This window comes from Pongo abelii, chromosome 2, assembly GCF_028885655.2.
Source record: "Pongo abelii isolate AG06213 chromosome 2, NHGRI_mPonAbe1-v2.0_pri, whole genome shotgun sequence".
NCBI lineage: Eukaryota > Metazoa > Chordata > Mammalia > Primates > Hominidae > Pongo > Pongo abelii.
Window position 1 is genome coordinate 13,988,371 of NC_085928.1, and position 25,433 is coordinate 14,013,803.

General features: G+C 43.8%; 1 protein-coding gene across 17 annotated transcripts in view; it reads right to left on the reverse strand.

Moving 5' to 3' along the window:
• Nucleotides 1–17,674, reverse strand: part of KALRN (kalirin RhoGEF kinase) — a 687,608-nt gene extending 669,934 nt beyond the window's left edge. For 14 of the 17 annotated variants that reach the window (XM_054551365.2, XM_054551362.2, XM_054551361.2 and 11 more), the window contains exon 1: nucleotides 17,229–17,416. In XM_054551365.2, the coding sequence (XP_054407340.2) occupies nucleotides 17,229–17,301 (73 nt within the window). In that variant the 5' untranslated portion in view covers nucleotides 17,302–17,416. Of the gene's footprint in view, nucleotides 1–17,228 lie in introns of all 17 variants that reach the window. The other 3 variants (XM_054551360.2, XM_054551373.2, XM_054551372.2) reach the window with 1 other exon arrangement.
• Between the last annotated feature and the right edge of the window lie 7,759 nt (nucleotides 17,675–25,433).

The following is a 25,433-nucleotide window of genomic DNA, read 5'->3' on the forward strand; positions in this document are numbered from 1 at the left end:
AGAATCAACGACATCACACCCTTGCATGTTTACATGCACATAAGCATATACATGTATATACATGGAATCCCAATGAAGGCAATCTCGGGAGCCTCATTTCTAAACCTTTCTTCCCCCCAAATTATTGTTTTAACTAGGGTAATACTTTTTAAAATATAATGTACTTTCCTCTTTTGCATGTCTTTATATATATTTAACCTCCTCCTTACTCTGCCAGAAGCATCTATTTGCCTCAAGGAAGTTTAGGATAGTTATAGCAGCAGGCAAAGAGAAAGCGTCAATGTTCAGCTGTTGACATCCAAAATAGGATTTTTTTAGTACGCAGCTTGAATTCTCAAGCTCCCACTAACATATTAAGATACAGCCTGGGTGGACTTGACCATTAAGGTTTTCTTTAAACCAGAGATAGACAGTACTAAGGATATGACACAGGGGAGATCCCTGCCATAAGGAAAGAGGGAAAGCCCTTTTCCTCGGGCATCTGGGGAACATGGGAAAAATTCAGTCTAGATTGGATACCAGGGTCTCAGGCTCCACTATATATACTCCTACCTTAAGGCTCAACCAGAGTTTCGGGAATAGCTTTGGAAATACCCTAACGGTTATGATGGCACCTGAGAACCCTAAGGCTACTCCTAAGGTGTTGAAGGCCTCTAGAAAAATGCCTGCCTTTTCACCAATTGTGGTGTGGAGGGGAAAGGATGGTGGTGAACAGATGAAAACACAGCACTGGCCAAGGTGAATGTCTAGTTAGGGAGCCAAGTGCAGAGCTTCTGTCTTCTTACACTTGGTGCTGAGCAAGCTGGGATCCATATGCTTCTTTGTTCCCTGCTGATGGTACTCATCCAGTGACTGGGCAAAGGCCTGGAGTCAGGACTAAGAGGCTGCCATATGTAGGGTCTTTGACCGCATAGGCAAAAAGTAGGACATAAATTTTAGTGCTGGGTATTAGGACAATGTTCCAAAAAACAAGAGAGGTCATCAGACCAGCCCTGCCTCCATGAAGCAAAGACCAGTGGGATCTAGCTATCTTGCCTTGGCTCCAAGTACCCTTCTTCCTTTGCTCCCATCACTACCACCACAAGTTCATGTAAACACCTCTATGCACCCAGACCCCACTCTGAAGAGAAGTGGAGGAACATGAGAAAAATCTGAGGAACTGAGCAATTTACCTAAAAGAAATAGTCATCCAAAAGAGATTAATCCAGAAAAAAGAATAATATATTATAAACTAGCAAAACAGGAGTGGGGGCTTATCAGAAAGACTGGCTCCACTTTAGAAAATTTGAAAAGCTAGTTTCTTTGCACATCTGGGTAATAAGAAGTAAGTGTGCAACTGAACTACGCTGTTACCCACCAGAAAGAAAACCTCAGCCATTCTGGGCAGTTAGATGAGCTACTCTTCCACTCTCATACACATGTCTCTTTTCCAAAAGCAAATGGAACATGTCATGAAAAGTTTCACTCCATTTCTAGTGCTGCCAATTTCCTACCAGACATGAAAAAATGTACAGTCCTCAAGTGCAGTACAGGCTGTCACTCCCATCTGAGTCCCCCAGCTCAGCTTTCAACCACACTCAAAACCAAAGGAGACCCCAGAGAAGCAGCTGACAAAATCCCTTTTCATTTAGTCAGCATTTTGTTTTTCCAAAGCATTTTCTTTCTATCATCTCACTTTATCTCATACTATTCCTATGAGGTATGGCAGGGCAAGTATGTTTACCTCTTTCTTCGAATGAGGAAAGAGAGATCCCATCTGTAAAAACAGGCATATTACCGGCTTTGGCCAAATCACAGAGCTATTTAGTGGTGGGTAGAATTAGAAACCAAGGTCTCCCGAATGACATCCTTGGAGTCTCCTAGCCAAGAACAGGCTATGGCTTTTGCATACACAATCTAAAGTGCTGCCATAGCTAACTGCGGTATTGGAATTAACTTACATTCAAGCTCAAGAACAGATGCAGCTTTTTTGGCTAATTGAGACTGCAAATCTGGCCCCTAAGGCACACTGAAAAAGAGGTCAAGAATGGCCTCTACCACTTATTTAAATGTCACTAACAAAAGTGTCCTTAAACATTACACAAAAAGTTATCCTTCAGAGAACAGGAACTGGTTGTTCTTCCTCTCTCCTGAGGATAAAGGCAGAGAAAACAGCCCAAACCTACAGTTGTCCTACAGTCACCTTTGAACAAGATCAAAAAAATGAATGGCCTTTCTTGCTACTCTTTGGACCAAATAATGTCCCAGAACAAACACCAGTCCACAGAAAATCTGGGTTATAAATGTCTATCATTAGGAGAATGGTTTAATAAAGTAACACATCCTCACAATAGAATGTAACACAACTGTTAAAACAAATGAGGTGGCTGGGCGCGGTGGCTCACGCCTGTAATCCCAGCAGGATTGGGAGGCCAAGGCGGGCGGATCATGAAGTCAGGAGATCAAGACCATCTGGCTAACATGGTGAAACCCTGTCTCTACTAAAAATACAAAAAAATTAGCTGGGCGAGGTGGTGGGCGCCTGTAGTCCCAGCTACTCCGGAGGCTGAAGCAGGAGAATGGCATGAACCCGGGAGGCGGAGCTTGCAGTGAGCCAAGATCGCACCACTGCACTCCAGCCTGGGTGACAGAGCAAGACTCTGTCTCAAAAAAAAAAAAAAAAAGAGGTAAAGCTATAGGTACTGACATAGAAAAATGTCCATGATTATAAAATGATAAAAACAAGTTGCAGAATAACAGGTATAGCATGATCCTCTTTTTGTTAAATGAAAAAAAGCTATCCATTTGTATAAAGATGTATATGCAACAGGTGCATGCATGTATATGTTGAATTTATCTAAACATAAGGGAGTAAGAGGGAGAAAGAGTATTCACTTTGACCATGTATCTTGTACTTTTGTTTTGTGTAAATACTTTTTACAACAGTGTCAATACCTTTACCCCTCCAAACAATGAATGGATCCTCTGTCTTCCTATATTGCCCCATATAAAGGTCAATTGGCTTATAAATGTCTTACTTTGTTCAATAGACATATGTATAGGAATGTATCATACCTTCAAGTTAGTTGGAAAAAATGACCTCATTTTGGAAAAAGTCTACCCCCTTCATTTGTTTTTCATCTTAATTCAATAATCGAAAAACAAACCATGGATCAAGGGAGTGAATCCACATAGGAAAAAGGACGAGAAGGAAATACCTCATATCAGCAAACGGGTTCTCTCTGGGTGATAGAATTACAATGGTTTTTCTATCCTTTATATTTCATCACATTTTTCAAATGGCCTACAGTTAGCCAGCATTAAAATAATGCTTTATATTTTTAAAAACTTCAATATAAAAAGTGTTCTGGCCGGGCATGGTGGCTCACGCCTGTAATCCCAGCACTTTGGGAGGCCAAGGCAGGTGGATCATGAGGTCAGGAAATCGAGACCATCCTGGCGAACACTGTGAAACCCTGTCTCTACTAAAAATACAAAAAAAAAAAAAATTAGCCAGGCGTGATGGTGGGCGCCTGTAGTCCCAGCTACTTGGGAGGCTGAGGCAGGAGAATGGCATGAACCTGGGGGGCAGAGCTTATAGTGAGCAGAGATCGTGCCACCGCACTCCAGCCTGGGCAACAGAGCGAGACTCCATCTCAAAAAAAAAAAAAAGTGTTCTGTGGAGGTATACCTAAAATTGAGTCTCTCTAAATAAAACCTTATTTTACCACTTATTTAAATTATCACTTAGCTTATAGACAATAAATACATATTAAATGAGTCAATGAATGACTAAAACTCCCTTTCTGATTGTTCTCCAATTAGCCATTATTTTCCTAATTCAACAAGACTATAAACTTTTCAGGGACAAAGATCATGTGATAGCCATTTTCATTAGCCCTCTTAGTATCTGGCATAATACTAGGCACATGGCAGAGACTCACTAAATATTAATTAGTTGGTCCATTTGCATGTTTGAACTTTCCTACTTGGATCTTTCTAAAAGAAGAGTGAATATTTTTCCAGTGCCTGTGAAATATGTGAATATTTATAAGCAAGTGATAAAAGGAGTCCCCTCTAATTAATCCACACAACAGCTGTATTTCACAATGTTGACTTCATAGGTCTTTTGTTTAAAGCAAAATTGCCTGTCCACCAGAAAAAAGAAAAAGATACATTTCCTTAGCACAGTGTTTCATTATAAAACTCCCAAGTAGCCTAGACACCAATAAGTAGCTTTTTTGAAAAAAAAAAAAAATGGGTCAACAAATACTAATGGAGCAAGTATTATTTGCAAGGCACTAACCTGGGCATTGACAAGAATACAGACAAGTCCAAAGCAAAGTGTGTGTACAACCTACTTGGAGAAATCAGACATAAACATTTTCCAAAGTAGGGCCTCCAAAAGGCCTCAAAGCCATTGATGTTCCATAAAGTTTGGGGAAGAGAATAGTATCCAAACAAGTGAAGTGCACACCTCATCCTCACCCTAGACATCTTGTCCAAATCACCAGCCAAAAACACTGTTTTTATCCCCGCTCCAGAGTCTCCAGGGCTGAGCAAGAGTCAGAAGCAGACATACCCAGCCCATTCTGAAATCAACTGAACAGATCATTCTTTTATGCAATTCCCACTCACTCTCCAGAGAATGGATCCAATCCATCTCCTCTCTTCCCAGGCTCACAGCATCTCCCAGTGCTTGCAGATGACCTTGGCTCCCATTCACTAAGATGACTGAGGTTAGCTTAATAAGAGCTCCAGCATCTGACCTGAAAAATACCTGGTCTTTCCTCATAGCCATAGAAGAAAAGGTGACCATCGATTCCAGAGATAACCTCTTTGCCCAGAAATCTCATTCTTTTCTAACTCTGGGGAAGCTGGTACCCACCCTCGTACCCCACTAACACATATACCACCTTCTAATACTTTGAGTCTCTACCATTGTCTCTTCCTATGACTTTTTCAAACATTCAAAGCTTTTCCTTGATCTGAAAGAAAAAATAACTTCACTGGACCTGATAACCTTTTAAAATTTTTGAATTAAGAATAATATACATGCATAAAACTGCACATATAAGTTTACAGCTCATTAAGATTTCACAAAAGAAACATACCTATGGTCTAGAAGCAGAACAATATCAGTACCCCCAAAATGTCCTTTTGATTACCATCTTATTTTTCTCCTTACTTTTATTACCAAGCTTCTTGAATAGTGGTCTATGCTCATTATTCTTGTTTGCACTACCTTTTCATCCATTTCAGCCTAAGCACTCCCTCTTCAATGAATCTTCCCCACACCTATTCGGGTGAGGTTGTTAATCCTTCCTCTATACATTAGTGTGCATTCCTCTTTACTGAACTTATACTACACTGCAATCATCTGTTTATGTACCAGGCAACCCCCCCCATTAGGCTGTTAACCTCCTTTCGGGAAAGATTATTTATAACTTGTCTGTGTACCCCCAGTGCCTGGCACTTAGTAGGTGTACAGCTGGTGTCTGACACGTCGATAAATGAGTGTAAGAATAAATGAAGAGATCTGCTCACTGAAATCCAGTACTCTGCTAAAATTGATTAGTTCTTTCTCCAATTCCCATCAAAAGGAATGATACTTAGCTGTCAAAACTCAGTGGTTGGGATCATGAAGAATGACTAGAAAACTGTACTGTTACAATCTTTGGTTAAGTGTCTCTTTACTTCCAAGTATCTGACCATGTTATATGCCAAAGCACTGGTGTACACAGAAGAGGCTTAAAATCTTGCACCTTCCCTCTGACTTAAAGCTGTGACATTACTCCCTATGGTGTTCTGTCCTTCCACTGCCACACCCTGACACGGAGTCCTGCCAATCTTTTCCCCAACTGTTCCTAGAGCCACTCCTCTCTTTCCCCACTACCTCATTTCAGGACAGTAAGTAGTTAGAGACAAGAATCCCCCAGGAGCCCAGACCCCTCCTCCTAGCCCTCTTTTGTCACATCCAATTAACCATCTGCCAGTCTCCCGGGTCCCCTTCTAGGCCCACTGTCCAGCTGCCAACTCAATATTGTGCCCCCACCCCATAGATGCCCATTGTCCCTGGGCTGGGTAAGAGTATAAAAGATGGAGATTTTAGCCTCATCCCTAGTCCCTGCCCGTCATGCCTTGGAATAATTGTAACTGCAAGTTTAAAAATCATAACCCTATCTCCACACTTACCAAATGAATGAAGAGAAAGAAGAGAAGGAAGAGAAGGAAGGAAGGAAGGAAGGAAGGAAGGAATCAGTGTTCATGATTTTGAAAATAAAGGGATTCATCTAACTGGTAACATAATCATAATATGTCGTACATGTAATATGTCATACTAGTAATATATAATACCACATTACTAGTAATATCCTATTTATATTACTATTCACAATATGAATATAACTATCACAATATACCTATTAACGTGAGCAATTTTTTTTTTTTTTTTTTTTTTTTTGGAGACAGAGTCTCACTCTGTTGCCCAGCCTGGAATGTGGTGGCACGATCTTGGCTCACTGCAACATCCACCTCCTGGGTTCAAGTGATTCTCCTGCCTCAGCCTCCCGAGTAGCTGGGATTACAGGTGCCCACTGAAAGGCAAGGATTTTTTACCCATTTTACAGATTTATAAACTAAAGCTTGGAGTGGTTATAACTTGCACAAAGTCACAAAGCTGGTAAGTTCCTGTTCTAAGATTCTATGATTCTGGAACTGGTCTATACTTTAGGAAACTCCCACCTTCTTGTGTTCTAGGGAAGATAAGCCTGGTGCCCCACAATCCACCCTTTGGTGGCAGCAACACCCAGATTCCTACTCCCCAGCCCTCTGGAGGGTCGTGTGAGACCACTGAGGAGCCTTTGATGAAATGGGGCTTTTCATCTTGGGTCAGCCCCTGAAACAAGGGGTGGAAGGAGTGTTTGGGGCCAAGAAAAAGAGTATGGCATCTTCTCTTTTGTGTGAAGGATTCCACTTCATGGAGAAGAATGAGCAAGGGGCTCATTCATGAGCCCTAGCCTGCTTCCCCTTTCTTCTAGGACTTCTAGAGACACTATGGAACCTGGAAATTCATGAGCAAATCCCATCACTGATACAGTACCTTGATGGCCAGACATTGACCCCTCCTCAGTAGGCTGCCCAGATACCATCTTGCCTGAGTTTCCCTCCCTCTCTCCTCTCCTCACTTACTTCTTTCCCCACTTGCCTTTCTGACTCATACTCTGTAGGAGGCAATTCTGCAGACCCCACTACAGCCTAGAGCAGTCCCACCTCGGCTTGCAAAAGAAAGCCACCAGCACTTTTAAACGGATTGCTAACTTTAGATCTCTCAGCCTCGCTTCTTAGCTTCTCTGCCCAAGAGCCTTCTAGGGCCACAACAGCTCAGCCCACCCATTTCACAGCTGCCTCAGCTTGTACTACCCTCCCCAAGCATGGCACCACTAGTCTCTGAGTTTTCCAGCCAGATGATGCTCTCTCTCCTGGAGCTGTCAATCTGGAACATTGTGCCCATTGGTCCTTGCCAGCCAGCTACTTCACTGAAGTCTGCCTTCCCTCCAGAGTCCAAGAAAGAAGCATCCTCCTCTGGCCCAAAGCTGAACTTGAGATCCACCCCTCCAGGCTCATCCAGGACCTTCCTCAATCTATTACTTCTGTCTTTTCTAAATATTAAGTCTCTTCCTCATGCCTGCCTTCTCCCTCTATCCTATCCCTAGGTATTCACATATCTTCCCTCCTAAAAAAAACCTCCCCTCAACTCTGCTCCCCATCTCCAACTACCTTGTTATTTTTAATCTTCCCTTTACAGTCAAACCTTTCCAAAGAGCCATCTATATGCACTCCCACCACTTCCTCCCCATGTGCTCACTCCTCATTCCCCTTGGAATTTGAATTCCACCTCCCATACACAATTGAAACTGTTATTTCAAAGATTACCAAGGATTCCTAGTCTCCAGAACCAATGGTATTTGCTCAGTTCCCATCTCCCTCAACTTCTCTGCAGCATTAAACCCTGTTGATCACCTGTGTTTCCCAAGTATTGCTCTCTCCTGGTTCTCCTCCAGCCCTTCTGCATCTGTATCCAACTGTAGATACCCCTGTATCTACAATTCTGTCTTTGGCACTCTGCCCTTAATTCTGTGTATGCTTTTCATTTATTATATCATCTATTTTGATAGCTCCAGCCACAACTTCTTTCAGATAGCTCCCAAATCTATATTTCCAGATCTGGCCGCCTTCCAAAGCTCCAGACTCCCTTCGTTATCCACCTACTGAATCCACACCTCCCTTAGCTATTTCACTGACACCAGAAATGCAACATGTCCCAAAGCAAATTCTCCAAATCCCCCCTCTTCCCCTGCCTCCCCACAGCTGCTCCTCCTCTTACCAGCTCCTGACTTTCATTAAGGGTATCTCTGTTCTCCCAGTCACTCAAAGTCTTAACTTTGGAGTAATCTTGGGTTCCTATCTCTTTCTTGACACATCGACATCCAAGATGCCAGGCCCTATAGACTCCACTTCCCAAAGTAACTCATATCCATCCCCTCCTCTCCATTTCTGCTGCTGCTTCTCAAGTTCAGACTCTCCTAGCCTATCACAGTGATCTCCTAACTCATCCCCAACCAACAGTCCCTCCCCTACTCCAATGGACCCTCCACAGGGCTGCCAGATTTATCTTTCTGATCATGTCATTTTTAGTGGCTTCTCAAAGCCAACTGCTGAAAGACCAAATTCATTGGCCTTCGATTCAATGCCTTCATGATCTAGGAGCCTAGTAAATATTTGATAAAGGAATCAACTAATCAACTTGGTTGCCACCTCCTGAGTTTCATCTCCCATTGATCCTCCACCAGCCACTGAGTCACATAAACTGGACCATTTACTGCCCCTAAATATGCTATGAATATTCACACCTCCTTTCAATGCTGTTTTAACCTGGGATCACAACACTTTCTGTCTTCCCTGTCCAAACCATACCCATCATATGTCCCAGATCAAGGAGAAGTAGCCACTCCCTTAAGCGTACAGAGTGTCTGCCACTTTTCACTCTTACACTTGTTTATCTGTTGCATCCATGTTCCCTAGCTAGTGTCCAGCTCTCTTCTAATAATGTCATAGGGCAGATGGGGAGGAGACAAAGCTAATTCTCCTACAGTTTCTTCTTTACCTCCCTGAATTAATTCCTCTGTCCACCCATTTGATTCTTTCTGTTCCCTCGCTCCTAGGCAGACACAATTTCAAGCAGCTCTATTGATCCAACAGCTCTGTGGCTGTCAGTCATTTCCTAGTTATTTTCGCTGCCAGTCATTCATACACAAAGGAGTGGCAGGAGGACTCTGAACTGCACGCAGACAGAGAAAAGGCAGGAAGGGCCTGATTCTCTGTGCACACCTGAGGCTCAGCAGAAGTAAGAAGCAAGAACCTTCTCCACATGGATCGAGCCACGTGCCCCATGACCCAGACAGGAACTGGCATTCTTCTACTTATGCAGAGGAGGAGAAAACAGGGGTCCCCTGACCTGCTGTAAAAGAGTGCCCCATCCAGTCCCCTTGGGAAACCAAAATGAGAAGAACTGCATCTCTTCCTGGACTGGAAAGGTCCCATGGAAGTCAGATTAAATAAGATAATACTTGTCAGAAGAAGCACTTAGAGTAATAGAATGTTCAATTTGGAAAGATCTACATATATTTGGATAGTATTGTACAACTTTTCAGATACAGTATCTTATTTGAGTCTCTCAGCAGCTCTATAAGGGAAGGGTCGGGGCAGGGGGGCTATTATCCTCATCTTACACAGATGTTGAAGTCATTTGCCCAAGTTATTCATGTAAGTAGAGAGAAAAATGGAGTGTTTACCTCCTGCTCTATTGTCTGACCTTCTCAGCCTCCTTCATAGACTTTTCCCTCCCCTTTTAACCCCTTATATCCAAGTGCTCCCAGAGGGGGTATGTTTATTTCCATTTCCATTCCTGTTCTACATTCTTTTTTTAATGGCTTTATATACTCCCATAGCATGCATGGTACATGACTATAGTAAACACTTGATAAATATTTTTCAAACAAATTATTAAATGAATGAATGAAAGAGAGCCAAGGCCCAAAACCTAGCCTTCTGATGCCACACACAGGATCCCTGCACTGCATCAATGTTGCCTCTCTGGCACCCTCTCGCATCCCATGTCAAAAGCCCTGCCCAGCATGCCTTCAAGAGACCTTCAGCCTCTGTCCATCACATTCAATTAATAATTAAAACAGCAGGAACAACAGGGATAACTAGGATTTCTTGTGCTTCTACTGTGTCAGAGACCACTAGATGCTCCATACATGTTTTTTTCCTACTTAATACTCTCAACCTGTGAAACAAGCTTTATCAGTCCCATTTTGCAGAAGATGAGGATGAGAGATATTAAATAATTAATGCAAGATCCTATCCCTAGTTAGTGCTGAACCTATTCCATCCAAAGCCTATCATCCTCTGGCTATACCAGGGTTTCTCCATCTCAGCATTACTGACATTTTGGAGCTGGATAATTATTTGTTGTCCTGTGCATTGTAAGATGCTTAGCAGCACCCTTGACCTCTATCCACTAGATGCCAGTAGCAAACCCTCCCCAAGTTATTACACCAAAAAAAATGTCTCCAGGCATTGCTAAATGTTCTATGATGGGGGGTGGGAGGGGGAGAATTGCCCTTGTTGATAGCCACTGGGCTATACCATACTGACCACCTCCAGCAGTAAACTATCAAATACCAGAACCAGAGAAAACTTTGAAAGTAAAAAGTGTTCATTTCCAACATCTAAGAAGAACCTCTAGTTCACCCCTTATAGTGTTTTATTGATTTTATTTATAGTCAGGAAGATTTTCTTACTTCTCAGTTAATTTCTTTCTGTAGCTTCAGTTTATTCTAAAACTCCTTTCATCCCTCAAGGGATTATCAAATATGACTGGACAGTATGTACCAGTAATAAAGTTATTGGTGATTTGTGGCACAAGGATGAAGCAAAGCTTGCCAAATCTTACAGAGGTAGACCTGGATGTCACTGATATGTTCTAAAATATATTAATAGTAGAAATAGCCTATAAAAATATAGCATTAGAAATATTAACAACATTCCCTCTCCAGAACCACAGTCTTCCCAATACTCCCCCAAAGGCTCCTGAAAAATGATGTGACCAAAAGCCCAGTTCATAATGGGTGAAAGTGGAGGAGATCAAGAAGGGACAATAAGCATTAAATTAAGCCTCGTATTTACACTCTGGAGCATCAAACATAACTTAAAAAAAAAAAAGATGTTTTCCTTTGCTGCAAAAGAAAGCTCAGGAAGTAAGAGACTCCCTTTTTAGGTACCTGGCAATGTACAGACTGGGCGGTGATATTTACTCAAGGAATCGCATACAAACATAGATTGTTATTCCCAAATCTCCCTTCTATATGATCTGGACATGACAACAGTTTAAGTTTCCCTGTCTAGATGTGATGGGGTTATTATTTAAGAAAAAAGTTTAAGAAATCATACAGTGAATACAAACAAACCATCACTTAGATTCAATAGCTGCTTATATTTTGCCATGTTTGATTTATATTGTGAGGAGGTGTTTTTTGATTAATCACAAGCTTTTAAAAAGATCCTTTTTCTTACCTCCAAAGAACAAATAACTTCAATGGGGGAGACAAGCCTTCATGTATGGAAAGGCTAAATAACAATACAATACTGATGAAGTGAGAAAATGAGTACAGACAGTGAGTAATTCAAAGGGCTGTCATCGTGAGCTGTGAAAGCTCCCAGAAGAAAGCAGGGATCAAGTCTTAAAGACTGTGTTGGATTTGGAGGGTGCCGGGGTATTTGATCCAAGGAGACTGTGAATGCAGGACCCCTTGGGCAGTGTGTGGAGAGCAGCCTGGCTGGAGTTGAGCTGTGAGGCCGACACTTGACCCTGAAGGCACTAGGGGGTTACTGAAGGTTCAAGCACCAAGCAGTGCTGTGAGGAAAGTAGTGCTTTAGGAAGTTTAATGTGTCTGCAGGTCCAATTTGGAGTGGGGCTAAGTGAACAGCTTCCAAGGGATGAGAATGAGGGCCAGGAAAGGAGTCCATGGGGGCATATGGGGCCTGGCCTGGGGCCATGCCCTGTGGATGAGCAGCAAGGGCTAACTATGAAAGATAATTCAACAGGGTTTGTTGGAGGAAAGAGATTCCTCACAGACAATACCAAGGTTTTAAATATCATGACTGGGAGAGTGAAGGTGTCACTTATAGAATTAAGAAAGTCAAGAGGAAGAGCTAGTTTGGGGAGCTGGAAAGATATACAGAGTTGAGTTTGAGATTGGCTGAAGCCCAAATAACCACAAACACTTCAGTTGAAAATGTCTAGATTCACAGAACCAATGCTCAACAGAAGGACAGAGGTAGAAAATATCTCCACATCACTCTCTTTTCATTTATCTTCTTACTTTTTTTCCTTTGCACCTTAAAGAAAAAGGTTTCTCTGCTGCTTACCAAAGCTAAGCTCTTACTTTTGTTAGGGAACCTATTCTTATCTCATTTCTTCAGGTATCAAACTCTACACTCGTTCTAGCCTCCTCAATTTTTCCTCTCCACACATTCTCTCCCTGCCACCTCCAAACCTGCTGTGACTCTAACAAAAAACAAAAATTCCTTTTCTGGATACTAACGTCCCTTCTGGCTAAGCACACACCTCTTTTTCCTTTCACTGATAAACTCTGCAAGTAGCTGATTCCCACTCACCACCCCAAATCCCTCCACTGAACACCTCTTCTAATCCTGTGCTCCTGGAGTGCACAGGATCTTTTTTTCATCATGCCCCCAGCACTCCTCCTGCTCAACCTGCCTGCAGCCTGTCATCACATCAGAGCCCACACTGACTCTCTGGGGTCTCCAGGATCAAGTCTCCTCCACTGCCACTTCTGCAATATGAATTTCTACCCCAAAATCTAACTTCCACCCTTCCCTTTCTTCCTCTACTCCTTCCCTCTGAGAGCAGATGCATTCACAAAGCTTCAGCTGCATCCAACCTTCCAAATCAACATCAACAGCCCTAGCCTCCAGCCCATGCTCCTGTCTTGAGTCCCACATTTCCAACTGCTGACAAAACAACTCCATCTGGATTTCCCTGAGTCACCTTCCATGCTTCATGTCCAAAGCTAACATCATTATCTGCCCTGCAAAACCAGGTCCTGTCTTCAACCAGCCCACACCTGTTCATCAGTCACTGTCAGTCCTCTAGGCTCCTCAACCCAGCAACTTCATTTTCCTCATAGGCTTCATTTTCCTCTCCCCCATCACTAGATTATCAACAAGTCCCCACATTTATACCTCTAAAAATGTGTCTCAGTGGCATCCCTGACTCCCCATCCTTTCTGCCACCAACCCAGACCAAGGCTTCTCCCCTTCAGCTCCGGATCACTTTTGCACCTCCCTAGATTGTACCCTTCTCTTCTCCACTTATTCAATCATATTATCCCAGATTAACCTTTCCAAACACCACTTTTTTCATGATGTGTCATTGTTCAAGAATCCATAATGACTCCCTACTGCCCCAGAATTAAATCCAATCTCCACCCTTGTGCTTTCAAGACTCTCCCTATTTGACCCTGCCCCACTTCTCCAATCCTGTTTCCCATTCCTTACTAACCTACATCTTCCTCTATGTCAGCCCAGGCTCTTCAATGCCCAAACTCTCATGTGCCACTGCCCATTCTCCATTCATCCTTCAAGGACCACCCTAAGTTCCACCTCCTCTGTAGTTCTGCCAACTTTTTAACTTATAGCACCACAACGCTTAGCAATTAATCACTAATTGAACAGTAAATGTCAATCTTCTTCAAAAGTTCTTTGAGGACAGAGACCACTTTGAATATTTCTTTTGTGTTCCACAGCACCCTGGACAGCAGAAGCCTCTGGGGAAAATTGAAAAGTTCTTTTTGATTGGCTGGTCAATTGGTTTCTGGTCCCAGTTATCAGTTCCCATATCTCCCCTCCTCTGCCTCATAACTATGATCAATAAAATTATTGTAACACACTTTCTCAGGCTTGGAACAGAGAATTCCCAAGAAGACAATCTGGAGTCTACCAATCTAGAATAGTAGGCTGGGTAGGGTGGGGTGTCTGTGTCCATGTGCACACAGGGAAGTGAGATTTAGGGAATCTAGCTTAACCAATTGGTCAAGAGATTGAAACACCAAAATGATCAGAAGAGGACAAGCAAGGATCCAAAATGACAGAATAATTTGAAACATGCCTAATTAGAAGCACAGTATGCCAGAATTTTGACGAAGCAATTTCCAATTTGGTCCTTGTGCATACAAAATTTTCCATCACAAAGAAAGGGGTAACCCTGGTGCTAGGGACTTTGAAAATTTGTTTGAAGCTTTCTCAGTTGTTCAGTAGAATATATTTATAATCTATACAGCCTATCAGGTATAGTGCTATATTCCATAGAGATGGGGAATCAGAAGGGAGAAGGTTTAGAAACATGGCTTTTCTAAGTTTAAGAATCTCCACCAATGCACATGCATATGTTCATTGCAGCACTGTTCACAATAGCAAAGACATGGAATCAACCTAAATGCCCATCAATGGCAGACTAGATAAAGAAAATGTGGTACATGTACAACATGGAATACTATGCAGCCATAAAAAAGAATAAGATCATGCCCTTTGCAGCAACATGGATGGAGGTGGGGGCTGTTATCTTAAACAAACTAATGCAGGAACAGAAAACCAAATACTTCATGTTCTCACTTATAAGTGAGAGTTAAACAATGAAAACACATGGACACAAAGAGAGGAATAACAAACACAGGAGCCTACTTGAGGGTGGAGGGTGGGAGGACAGAGAAAAACACAAAAAAATACCTATCAGGTACTATGCTTATTACCAAGGTGATGAAATAATCTGCATACCAAACCCCTGTGACACACAGTTTATCTATGTAAGCCACCCATGTACCCCTGAACCTAAAATAAAAATTAACAACAAAAAATAAAAATAAAAAGAAGAAGAAGAATCCCCAGCAAGAGCCTAGGCTAGAGACCAGCAGTGTGGTGACAGTCAGTGAGCCAAGCATAGAGGTCCACACACGGTGGATGTAGTCCTTGACCTACCCCCTCTTGCAACATGTTACAGGTCATCAGTCATTTCCAGCCTCATGCACCAATGACTTAACCTTTCTCTGATACTAAGTGCACATCAGACTTAGCTCAGCCACTGGGCTGCCCAAGGAGGAGGGAGAATATCCCCAACATAGGAGTCCCACAGGAGACTGACCCCAGTCTGCTACTTATTCTGTGATTTGAGCCAGGGTTAGATAATGTGTGCCACACATTGTGTTTTGAAAGGCCCTGGGAAAAGTAACACATTGGACTATTATTGGCCATTAACACTGTGTGAATTTATTATCAGAAATAAGCAGGCCTCCAGGAACTGAGCTCTGCCACAGGTGCCTGGAACAGAAAATGAACAGGACCTAGTGTTTGGGTGATAGGAAAGGGGAAAGAGGAGTGGGCACCAAAAGGTAAAAGTGGAGACCAGAAAGGGAAGGTGGGAAGGCTCACACTTCAAGATTTTTCCCTCAGAGCTAAGAAAATGCAGACTTTTGCCCCAGTTGGGAGGCAAGGGGGGTCAGCTGGGTTTTTGATTGACTGGTCAATTTGTTTCTAGTCCCAGTTATGAATTCCCGTATCTCCCCTCCTCTGCCTCATAATGAGTATTTCTGGATATCACTTAGCCCCCAGAACCACCTTTTCCCTAGATTCCACCTCTTTAGAATCAATGTTTTTGGGTGCTGGGCTGTGTGTGTATGACAGAGAGAGAGAGAAGAAAGAAAATAGAATCCATGTCTCAGGAAGAGGAAGGAGGGAAGGAAGGAGGAAGAAAGAAAAGGAAAGAAGGCTTAGACCTGGGAAGCAGAATAGAATGACAGGGCCTCCCTCTGATTTCTCCAGACCCTGGCACCAGCTCCTGTCCTCCAGTTTTTTCCTCGGCACATCAACTAGAGAATGAACATATGAGCCAATCAAGTCTTGACTTCCAAAACCACAAGTCTCCCCCGCAAAGCACCCCACCCCTTCCCTAGAGATGACCTCCAGGGCAAGGTAACAGGGTTAGGAAACAGATGGATGTGCAGAGACCCTCCAGAGCTAACCTGACCCCTGACCCCCACTAGTTCATGTCCTCTAATCCAACTTTCCAAAAGGGAGAGCAGATGCATGGGGCCCCGGTAACTTACTGGACTCCTTGGGACAAAGATTCCAGACAAAACCGTTTCAGACATGTGGGGAGATGGGGAGCTACACACAGAAGCTGGTGGAAGCCACAGGTACAGGGAGATGGGGAATCCCTGGCCATCAGAGAAACAGGGCCACAGGTGGTGGAAGATAAGGGTGGTCAGTGCCGGTTCTAGGGAGGGACTGTGTAGCCAGGGAGCAGGAGGAGCAATGGACCCGGGACTTGGACGATGGCAGGGGCGCAAAGAGCTGGAAAGACATCTCAGGGCTCTACACCTCACAGCAAGCAGAGACTTAGTGGGTGTGTATGAGAAGGACGCTAACTCACACTTCCAGGAATGAGTAATTCTTATGAATAGCTCCTCCGTTCCCAGAACTGAAGAGGAGGACAAGGGGGAGGTCCGAGGCGCCCACCGCCCTCCCAGCCGGGTCTGCCTCTCAAGTCAGAGGGACCAGCTCCCTACACGCACCAGGCGAGACCGATATCTTCCGCCCCGCTCCTGTCAGTCTGAAGCCGCCGCGGCTCCGGGTCCCCGCCGCCCCTCTATGCACATCAGGGCCCCGGGCCCCCGACGGCGAGGAGGGGTGCCGACCCAGGGCGGCCGCCGGGAGCCCCGCTGACAGGCACGGGGGAGGGGGAGCCAAGGGAGGGGCTGGGACGCCGGTAGCCGGAGCGGCGCGCTGCAAAGTGAGCCAACGCCGCCCATCCCCGCGCTCCGGGAGAAGGCGGTCCGAGGGGACCGCCTCCCACCTTCCCAACACAGACTCCGGCAACTGAGGTGAAGGCGGAGGGGCGCGGAGTTCCCAGCCCCCACGCCCGCCCCAAACGCAGCCAGCACTGCCATAACAACCAGAATCTCGGCAACTCCAGCCCCGACGCCGAGGGGGCACTGCCCCCCAACACGCACGCGACAGCAACAGCCCTCCTTCCCCAAACTTGTCCGAGACGCCGCGTCCGAGGCAGCAGCCTTCAGCCCTGGCCTCCCGCGCCCTGCCCAGCTTACCTGTCCGGAAAAAGGCGTCCACGTCCGAGTCTGCTGCTCCTCCTTCCTCCGCTGCTCCCTCAGGGGGGTTCATGACTGTGGGAGGGCGTCCGCGGGCAGCCGGGGGCCGAAGAAGCCTGGGGCCGAGGGCTGCTCGGCGCCCGATGGGCGGAGGGCGCGGGGCGCAGCGGCCGCGGCCGCAGAGCTGGCGGCCGCGGGGCTTGGAGGGCGGGCGTTGGGCGGCGGGGCTGGGACAGAGGACGCTGAGCCTCCCTCAGGCGGAGGCGCGCGGCGGGCTGGGGGTGCCTGCCGCCAGCTCCCCCATGGTACCCCTTCCCCAGGGCGCTGGCCGCCTGCTGTCTGGCTGGGGCCGGGGCCCGGGGCCAGGGTGCGGGCTGCCTGGGCGCCCGCTGTCCCCCAGCAGCGGCAGCTGGCTCTCCTGCTCGCCGGTCTGCCTGTCTCTATTGTTCAGCCCTGCTCCGCTCTCTCCTCTTTATTTTTCCTCCTCCCTCCCACCCTCCCTGTCTCCCTACCTCCTCCCTCCCTCGCTCACTCGCTCACTCGCTACCTCCCTCCTTCGCTCGCTCGCTCTCTGGCTCCCCCTCTGGCTCCCGCCGCCGCCGCCGCCGCCGCCGCCGCCTCCCCAGCTCCTCCCCCGGCTCCCGCTCCCTCAGTCCCGGCCAACAATGACCCCGGGAGCGCCGAGCTGAACTGAAGCTCCGGCCGGGGCCGAGGGCTCGCTGCGGGCCCCCGGCGGCGCCTACGCCCCCAGTCCCAGCGGCCCCGCGCCGGCCTCCCGGGGAGCGGAGCCCGAGTCCCGAGCTATTGTTCGAGGCTGTGCTAGGCCGGCTTCCTGAGATCCGCAGGAAAAGCCCGGGCCAGGGAGGGGGCGGGGCCGCCGGGCGAGCCCGGGGCTGCAGGGCACACGCCAGGCTTGTCCAGGGGGCTCTGCGGCCCGGGCGCTGCGCGCTCAGCTTCTCCGCTCGCGCCGCCGGTGCTCCTCCCGGCCCCGCGGCCACCTCCTCCGCCCACTCCACTCCCAGGTGTGTGAGGGGAACACCAGGCTGCCCGCCCGCCCTCTCTAGGTCTTCAGATCGGTCCCCAAGCTGGACTGACCTGTCCCTAGAGGCCGGCCTTTCTTCCCCTCCTTCCTGACGAGCTCTCTTCTGTCTCCCTGCCCTCCTGAGCCTCTCACATTTTCCTCACCAGCTCGCCACAGTTTCTCTCCTTTTTATCTTTTCTCGTCCTTTTCCCCCTTTCAGCGCCCCTTTAAACATCTCCGCCTGTCTCTGTGACTCTTTGTCCAGTTTAATGCTCCTGTGATGTCTCCCTGCCTATCTCTCCCTCCCTCCGTCACTCTCTTGTCCCTCGTTTGTCTCTGTCCTGCCTCCGTACTTGGCCCGTATCTCCGCGCTCCTCTTGGACAGCTGTCAAAACTCTCTAATCCCTGGGGCCTTCTCGGTTTTGTTCTCCCTCATGTGAATGGAGAGATCCAGTTGGCCGGGAGGAAGGAGGTGTTACAGCAAGCTGAATTTCAATTAAAGTGGGGAGAGGGGCTAGGGAGGAATGGGGATGACTGCAAAAAAGAAAACAGATGCTGTATGGGGTAATTAATGCGGTGATTGTATTGTGCCCATCAGTTTTTAAGCAATAATTAAACAATAATTAGCCAGTAGTGTGTTTATGGTTCTAGTGACTACAGAGCCCGCCAAACAGAGGGTCTTTAAGACCTGAGTACTTAATAAGGTCTGCTGAGCGCTGTTCGCTGTTGCCTCATCCAGAGAGATGGAGAAGTGGTGGCCTGACCTCATGTGTTAAAACACGCCTAATAGGAAAACCAGGTACTGGTCTGAAGTTGATGACTGCAACCCATCAGACAGAATCTCCTGGATCTGTTTGTCTCTAGTAACCTGTTTGGTTCCACCTCTCTCTGGGGGCCAAGGCAACTGGGGCCTATGCAGATCCACCAACTGTGTAACCTTGCAGCAAATAAAATGAATTAAATTAGTTTTTAGTGAACACTTCCTGGCTCCCTGTACTCATCACTTTCTTCACTGACACAAATAGTCTAATTTTTTTCACCCATTAAAAAAAAGCACCTGTTTCCAACCTTGGATACACCTATCAGACCTGTCTCCAACCTTGAGTACATCTATCAGACCTCTGTAGTGACTCTGACATCACAAGTTCACTGCCCTGAGATCTAATTCATCTGGCCCCAGTATCTTGAACTGGCTTAAGATGCCCCTTTGCCTATGCCTTTTCTGACAATGAAAATACTTCTCATTTGTCTTTTCAAAATCTTCCTTCCCCTTAATCCTTTGCCTAACCCCTGGTCTGCTCCCCTAACCCCGCACACACATATGTGATGGCAGAGCTGCTATTAATGAATTGCCACCATTGTGCAGCTAAAGAACCAGTGGCCTGGCAAGGCATTAGCTCACCCACAATTCAGAAGAAACATTACATGTTTAGAGGAAGGTTCATATCAAAATCTCAAGATACAGACAAGAATGGGGGAACACCTTATGTAATGACACAAACTTTTTTTGAGAGGAAATTTGGCAATTTCTATTAAAATGTTAACTGTTCATGGCTATATTAATATCAAAGAAGATTTCAGAGCAAAGAATATTACCAGGGATAAAGAGGGACATTTCAATTCATCAAGCAGACGTAACAATCCTAAGAGTGTTTGCACCTAATAAGACAGCTTCAAAGTACATGAAGCAAAACTGATAGGATTGCAATGAGAAATATAAAAATTTATAATTATAGTCAGACAATTTAATATCTGTAAAATGCAGTAATTAATAGAATAAGGAGACAGATCATCAGTAAAGATATAGAAGACTTGAACAATGCTATCAACCAACCTAACCTAACTGACATTTATAGAATATTCCACTCCATAACAGCAGATATACATTTTTTCAAATGCACAGGTAGCATTTGTCAAGATAAACCACACGCTAAGCCATAAAACAAATCTCAAAAACTTTAAAAGGATTAAAATCATGCGAAGAGGTATATAAATTATACCTAAGTTGGTTTTTTTAAAAAAATCACACAGAGTATGTTCTCTGACCACAATAGAATTAAACTAGAAATCAATAACAAAAAGAATCTAGAAAAACCTCCCAAATATTTGGAAAGTAAATAACACACTTCTAAATAACACATGAGCTACTAAGAATTCAAAGGACAGGCTGGGCACCATGGCTCATGCCTGTAATTCTAACACTTTGGGAGGCTGAGGCCAGGGGATCACCTGGGGCCAGGAGTTCAAGACCAGACTGACCAACATGGCGAAACCTATCTCTAGTAAAAACACAAAAGTTAGCCGGACATGGTAGTGTATGCCTGTAATCCCAGCTACTCTGGTGGCTGAGGCATGAGAATCACTTGAACCCAGGAAGCAGAGGTTGCAGTGAGCCAAGATTGTGCCACTGCACTTTAGCCTGGGTGACACAGTGAGACTTTGTCCCCTGCCACCCCCCACCAAAAAAACAGAATTCAAAGGGGGATATTAGAAAGAATCTCAAAGTGAATAAAAATGAAAACACATTACATAAAAATCTGTGGGATGCAGCTAAGGCAGTCTAAATCTGTGGGATGCAGCTAAAGCAGAAAGACATTTATAGTGCTAAATACCTATTTTGAAAATAAAGATCTCCCATCAATAAGCTCCTATTCTACTGTAAGAGCAAATGAAATCAAAGTGGAAGAACAGAAATAAAAAAGATCAGAGCAGAAGGCAATAAAATAGCAGGAAAACAAAAGAAAAAAATCAATGAAACTAAAGTGAGTTCTTTAAGATCAATAAAATCAAAAAACCTCCACCCAGACTGATCAGAAAATAAGAGAAAAATCTCAAACTACTGCTAGCAGGAATGACAGAGGTGACATCACTACAAATTCTATAAATGTAAAAATAATAATAAGGGAATATTATGAACAACTTTATGCCAACAAATTTGACAACTTTCATAAGATGGACACAAACTACTAAAGTTCACTCAAGGAGAAATTGCTAACTTAAATAGCTATTTATCTACTATAGAAATTAAATTTGTAGCTTAAAAGTTTTCCCCACACACACCCACACACAAAACAACTCAAGATTCACATGGCTTTTTTGGTATATTTATGAAACATTTAAGGAAGAAATAATATCAATTCCACAAAAACTCTTCCAGAAAAGTGAAAAGGAGGAAATATTTCCCAACTACTTCTATGAGGCCAGCATTACTCTGATGCCAAAACTAAACAAAGGCCATATAAGAAAAAAAATGTAGACTACTTCCTTAGGAATATTTATTAGGAATAAAATTTTTAATAAAATTTTAGCAGATAAAATCTACAATATAGAAAAATGATAATACATCATGACCAAGTGGGTTTATCCCACATATACAAGGTTGGTTTAACATTTGGGAAACTATTCAATGTAACTTACCACATGTTATGGGTTGAATTGTATTCTCAAAAAAGGTATGTTAAAGTCCTAACCCCTGGTAGCTGTGAAAGTGGCCTTATTTGGAAATAAGGTGTTTGCAGATATAATCAAATTTGGACGTGGTCACTAGGATGGACCCTAATCCAATATGACTGGTGTCCTGATAAGAAGAAAAAGAAATTCCATATGAAGACAGAGAAGACAGAGACACATAGGGAAAAATGCCATGTAATGGCAGAGGCAGAGATTGGAGTGACGCAGCAGCAAAGAATACCAAGAATTGACAGCCACCACCAGAAGCTAGAAAGAGGCAAAGAAAGATTCTCCCCGGAGTCTCAGAGGGAGCATGGCCATTCTAACACTTGATTTCAGACTTCTTCTCTTCAGAACTGTGACAGAATAAATTTCCATTATTTTAAGCTACCCAGTTTGCACTACTTCGTTACAGCAGCCCTAGGAAACCAATATACCATATTTAAAAAGCAATATAAGTCCGAGTATGGTGGCTTACACTTGTAATCCTAGCACTTTGGGAGACCAAGGTGGGCAAATCCCTTGATCCCAGGAGATTGAGACCAGCCTGGGCGACATGGCATAACCCATCTCTACAAAAAATATAAAAAGTAGCCGGACATGGTGGCATGAGAGTCAGATCATGTCTCAAAAAATAAAATAAAATTTAAATTTAAAAAAGCAATACCATATGATCATCTAAGTAGACGCAGGAAAATAATTTGACAAAAATCCAATATCCATTTCTGAACAAAACTCTCAGCAAACTAGGAATAGAAGGGGCTCTCTTAACTTAATAAAGGACATCTACCAAAAATCTATAGTTAACAGCAAGCTTTTTCCCTAAGATCAGAAGAAGGCAAGATGTCTACTCTTACCCCTATTCAATGTACTGGATGTACAGTGCAACAAGAAAAATAAATTAAAGGCACTCAGATTGAAGAGGAAGAGGAAAACTGTCTGTATTCAAAGATGATATTATTGCTACTTAGAAAATTCCATGAAATATATATTTTTTAAAACTAGTAGATCTAATAACGAGTTTAGCCAGATTTCAGGGTATAAGACAAATATAAAAATTAAATTGTATTTCTATAACCTAACAATGAAGATTTAGAACTTGAAATTTTAAAACATCACTATAGTAGCATGGAAATAAAAATTTGAAGGCTTAGACTAATTTTTAAAATATGTAAGACCCATACACTCAAAGATAAAATACATTGCTGAGGGAAATTAAAGAAGATCTAAGTAAATTGAGAGAAATACTGTGTCACAGAATTTTGCAAAGACTCAAAATCCTTAGGACATTAATTTTTCCCAAACTGATCTGTAGATTCAATGAAATCCCAATAGGCTTTTTTGTAGAAATTTATAAGTTGATTTGATGAACAGAACCTAGAAAAGCCAAAACAACTAAAGAGAAGAGAGTTGGAGGACTTACACTACCCAATTTCAAGATATTTATGAGGCTATAGTAATCCAGACAATGTGGTATTGGTGTAAAGATAGACAAATAGATTGATGGAATAGAATGGGGTCCAGAAACAGACACATATGTGTATCATCAATTGCTATTGTTGATTTTCAATTATAAAAAAAATCAAAGGGAATTCAGTATAAAAATGGTAGTCTTTACAAATGGTGCTTGAATAATTGAAAAATCTGTATTAGTTTTCTATGACTGCTGTAAAAATTTACCACAAACTTTGTAGCTTAAAACCACACAATTTTATTACCTTAGAGCTCTAGAAGTCAGATGTCTGAAATGAGTCCCACTGGGCTAAAATCAAGATGTTAGCAGGGATGTGTCATTTCTGGAGGATCTAGGGGAGAATCCACTTCTTTACTTTTTCTAGCTTTTAGAGGACACCTGCATTTTTTAGCTTGTGTCTCCCTTCCTCCATCTCCAAAGCAACAATGATGGGCCAAGTCAGTCTCACACTGCCATCTCTCTGTGTCCAGAATATATAAAGAACTCTCAGACCTTCATGATAAGAAAACAAACAACCCAACTTTTAAAACTGGGCAAAAGACTTGACTAGACACTCACTTTAGCAGATATACAGACAGCAATAAGTATTTGAGATAATGCTCAATACTATTAGTCGTGAGGAAAACGCAAACTAAAAGCTCAATGAGATGCCATGATTTATTGGAATGTCTAAAATTAAAATGCCTGAACATATCAAGTGCTGGTGAGGATGAGGGGAGGATGCAAAAATGGAACTCTCTTACACTTCAAAAGCAAGATGGTACAATTACTTCAAAAAACAGTTTGGCAGTTTCTTAACTAGGTAAACATGCACTTACCATGTGACACAGTCATTCCACTCTTGGTATTTACCCAAGAAAAATAAAAGCATATATCCGTGTAAAGATTTGCACACAAATGTTCATAGCAACTTCATTTATAATAGCCAACACCAGGAAGTGATCCAAAAATCCATCAACAAGCAATCAGATAAACAAATTGTGATATATCTATACAATGGAATACTATGCAGGACTTGGATGAATCTCAGAATAATTATGGAGCGTGAAAGAGGTCAGACAACAAAGAGTATATTCTAGGTGATTCCATTTTTATAAAATTCTAGGAAATGCAAAGTAACCTATACTGACAGAGAGCAGATCAGTGATTGTCTGGAGATGACCAGAATCGGAGACTGGGAGCTGAAGGGAGAGAGAGGGGAGTTGTAAATGGGAACGGCATAACTTTTGGAGGCGATGGATATGTTCTTGACTGCAGTGATGGTTTTTATGGCTGTATGCTTATGTCAAAACTGATCAAATTGCACACTTTAAATACATGGAATTTGTCAAATGTCAATTACACCACAATAGAACTGTTTAAAGAAGCCATTTTTTAAGTAAATGGGATAAAGCTACATGTGCTTACAAGGAAATACCAGTTATCTTGAGGGGACTTTTATAGTCCATAAAATATTTAAATTTTCATAATGTGGATTCTTTACAATGATGTGAGAGAGACAGGGAGAAAATCATCACCTGGAGAAACTTTTTCCCATGATGCATAAGAATGCCAGAGTGGAGGAAGGAAGAGCTATGTTCAGGTCTATGTATTTAGAAACAGCTCCCAAGGCATCTTGACACACACCCCCTTTGCTCCGCCCCTACTCAAAGATTTAAAGGAAGGAAGGGACAGGATGGGACAAGATGGAAGAAGTGTTTTCGGAAGGTAGATGAGCCTAGGAGACTGGAAGAAGGAGTTTGGAGTCCGTAGAATAGTGTAGAAGTACTTCAACGAAGCTGTGGCTGTGACTGAAATGGAAAGCTGTGGAAGGCAATGAGAAAGGAAACATAATAGCATGTGTTGATGCCTTATATATGGAAAGAAGCAGGTGTGGGCAGGAAAGAGTGAGCCGGGGTGAGCAGAAGTCCAAGAACCACTAGGTAACCGAGAGAGAACAACAGCATAATAGGAAAAATCGGCTTCTAAAGGAGAAATTTTTCCTCTAGAGAGAGAGGAGAAAACAATCTGGGGAAAGATGAGGAAAGTGATTAAAATATTACTTAATCGAACCCCTCATTTCAACAACAAGAAGACTGAAAAGTAGAGAGTAAAGTGACTTGCCCGAAGACCCACAGCAGACCCCAGAATTCATGAGTCCTAGGCCGGTTCCCATGTTGTTTCCCTATCACACACATTTCCTCACCTATGTTAGGAGCCTGAAGTGATGATGGGCATCCAGGTGGTAATGTCCAATCAGCAATTAGTAATGTCCAATTAC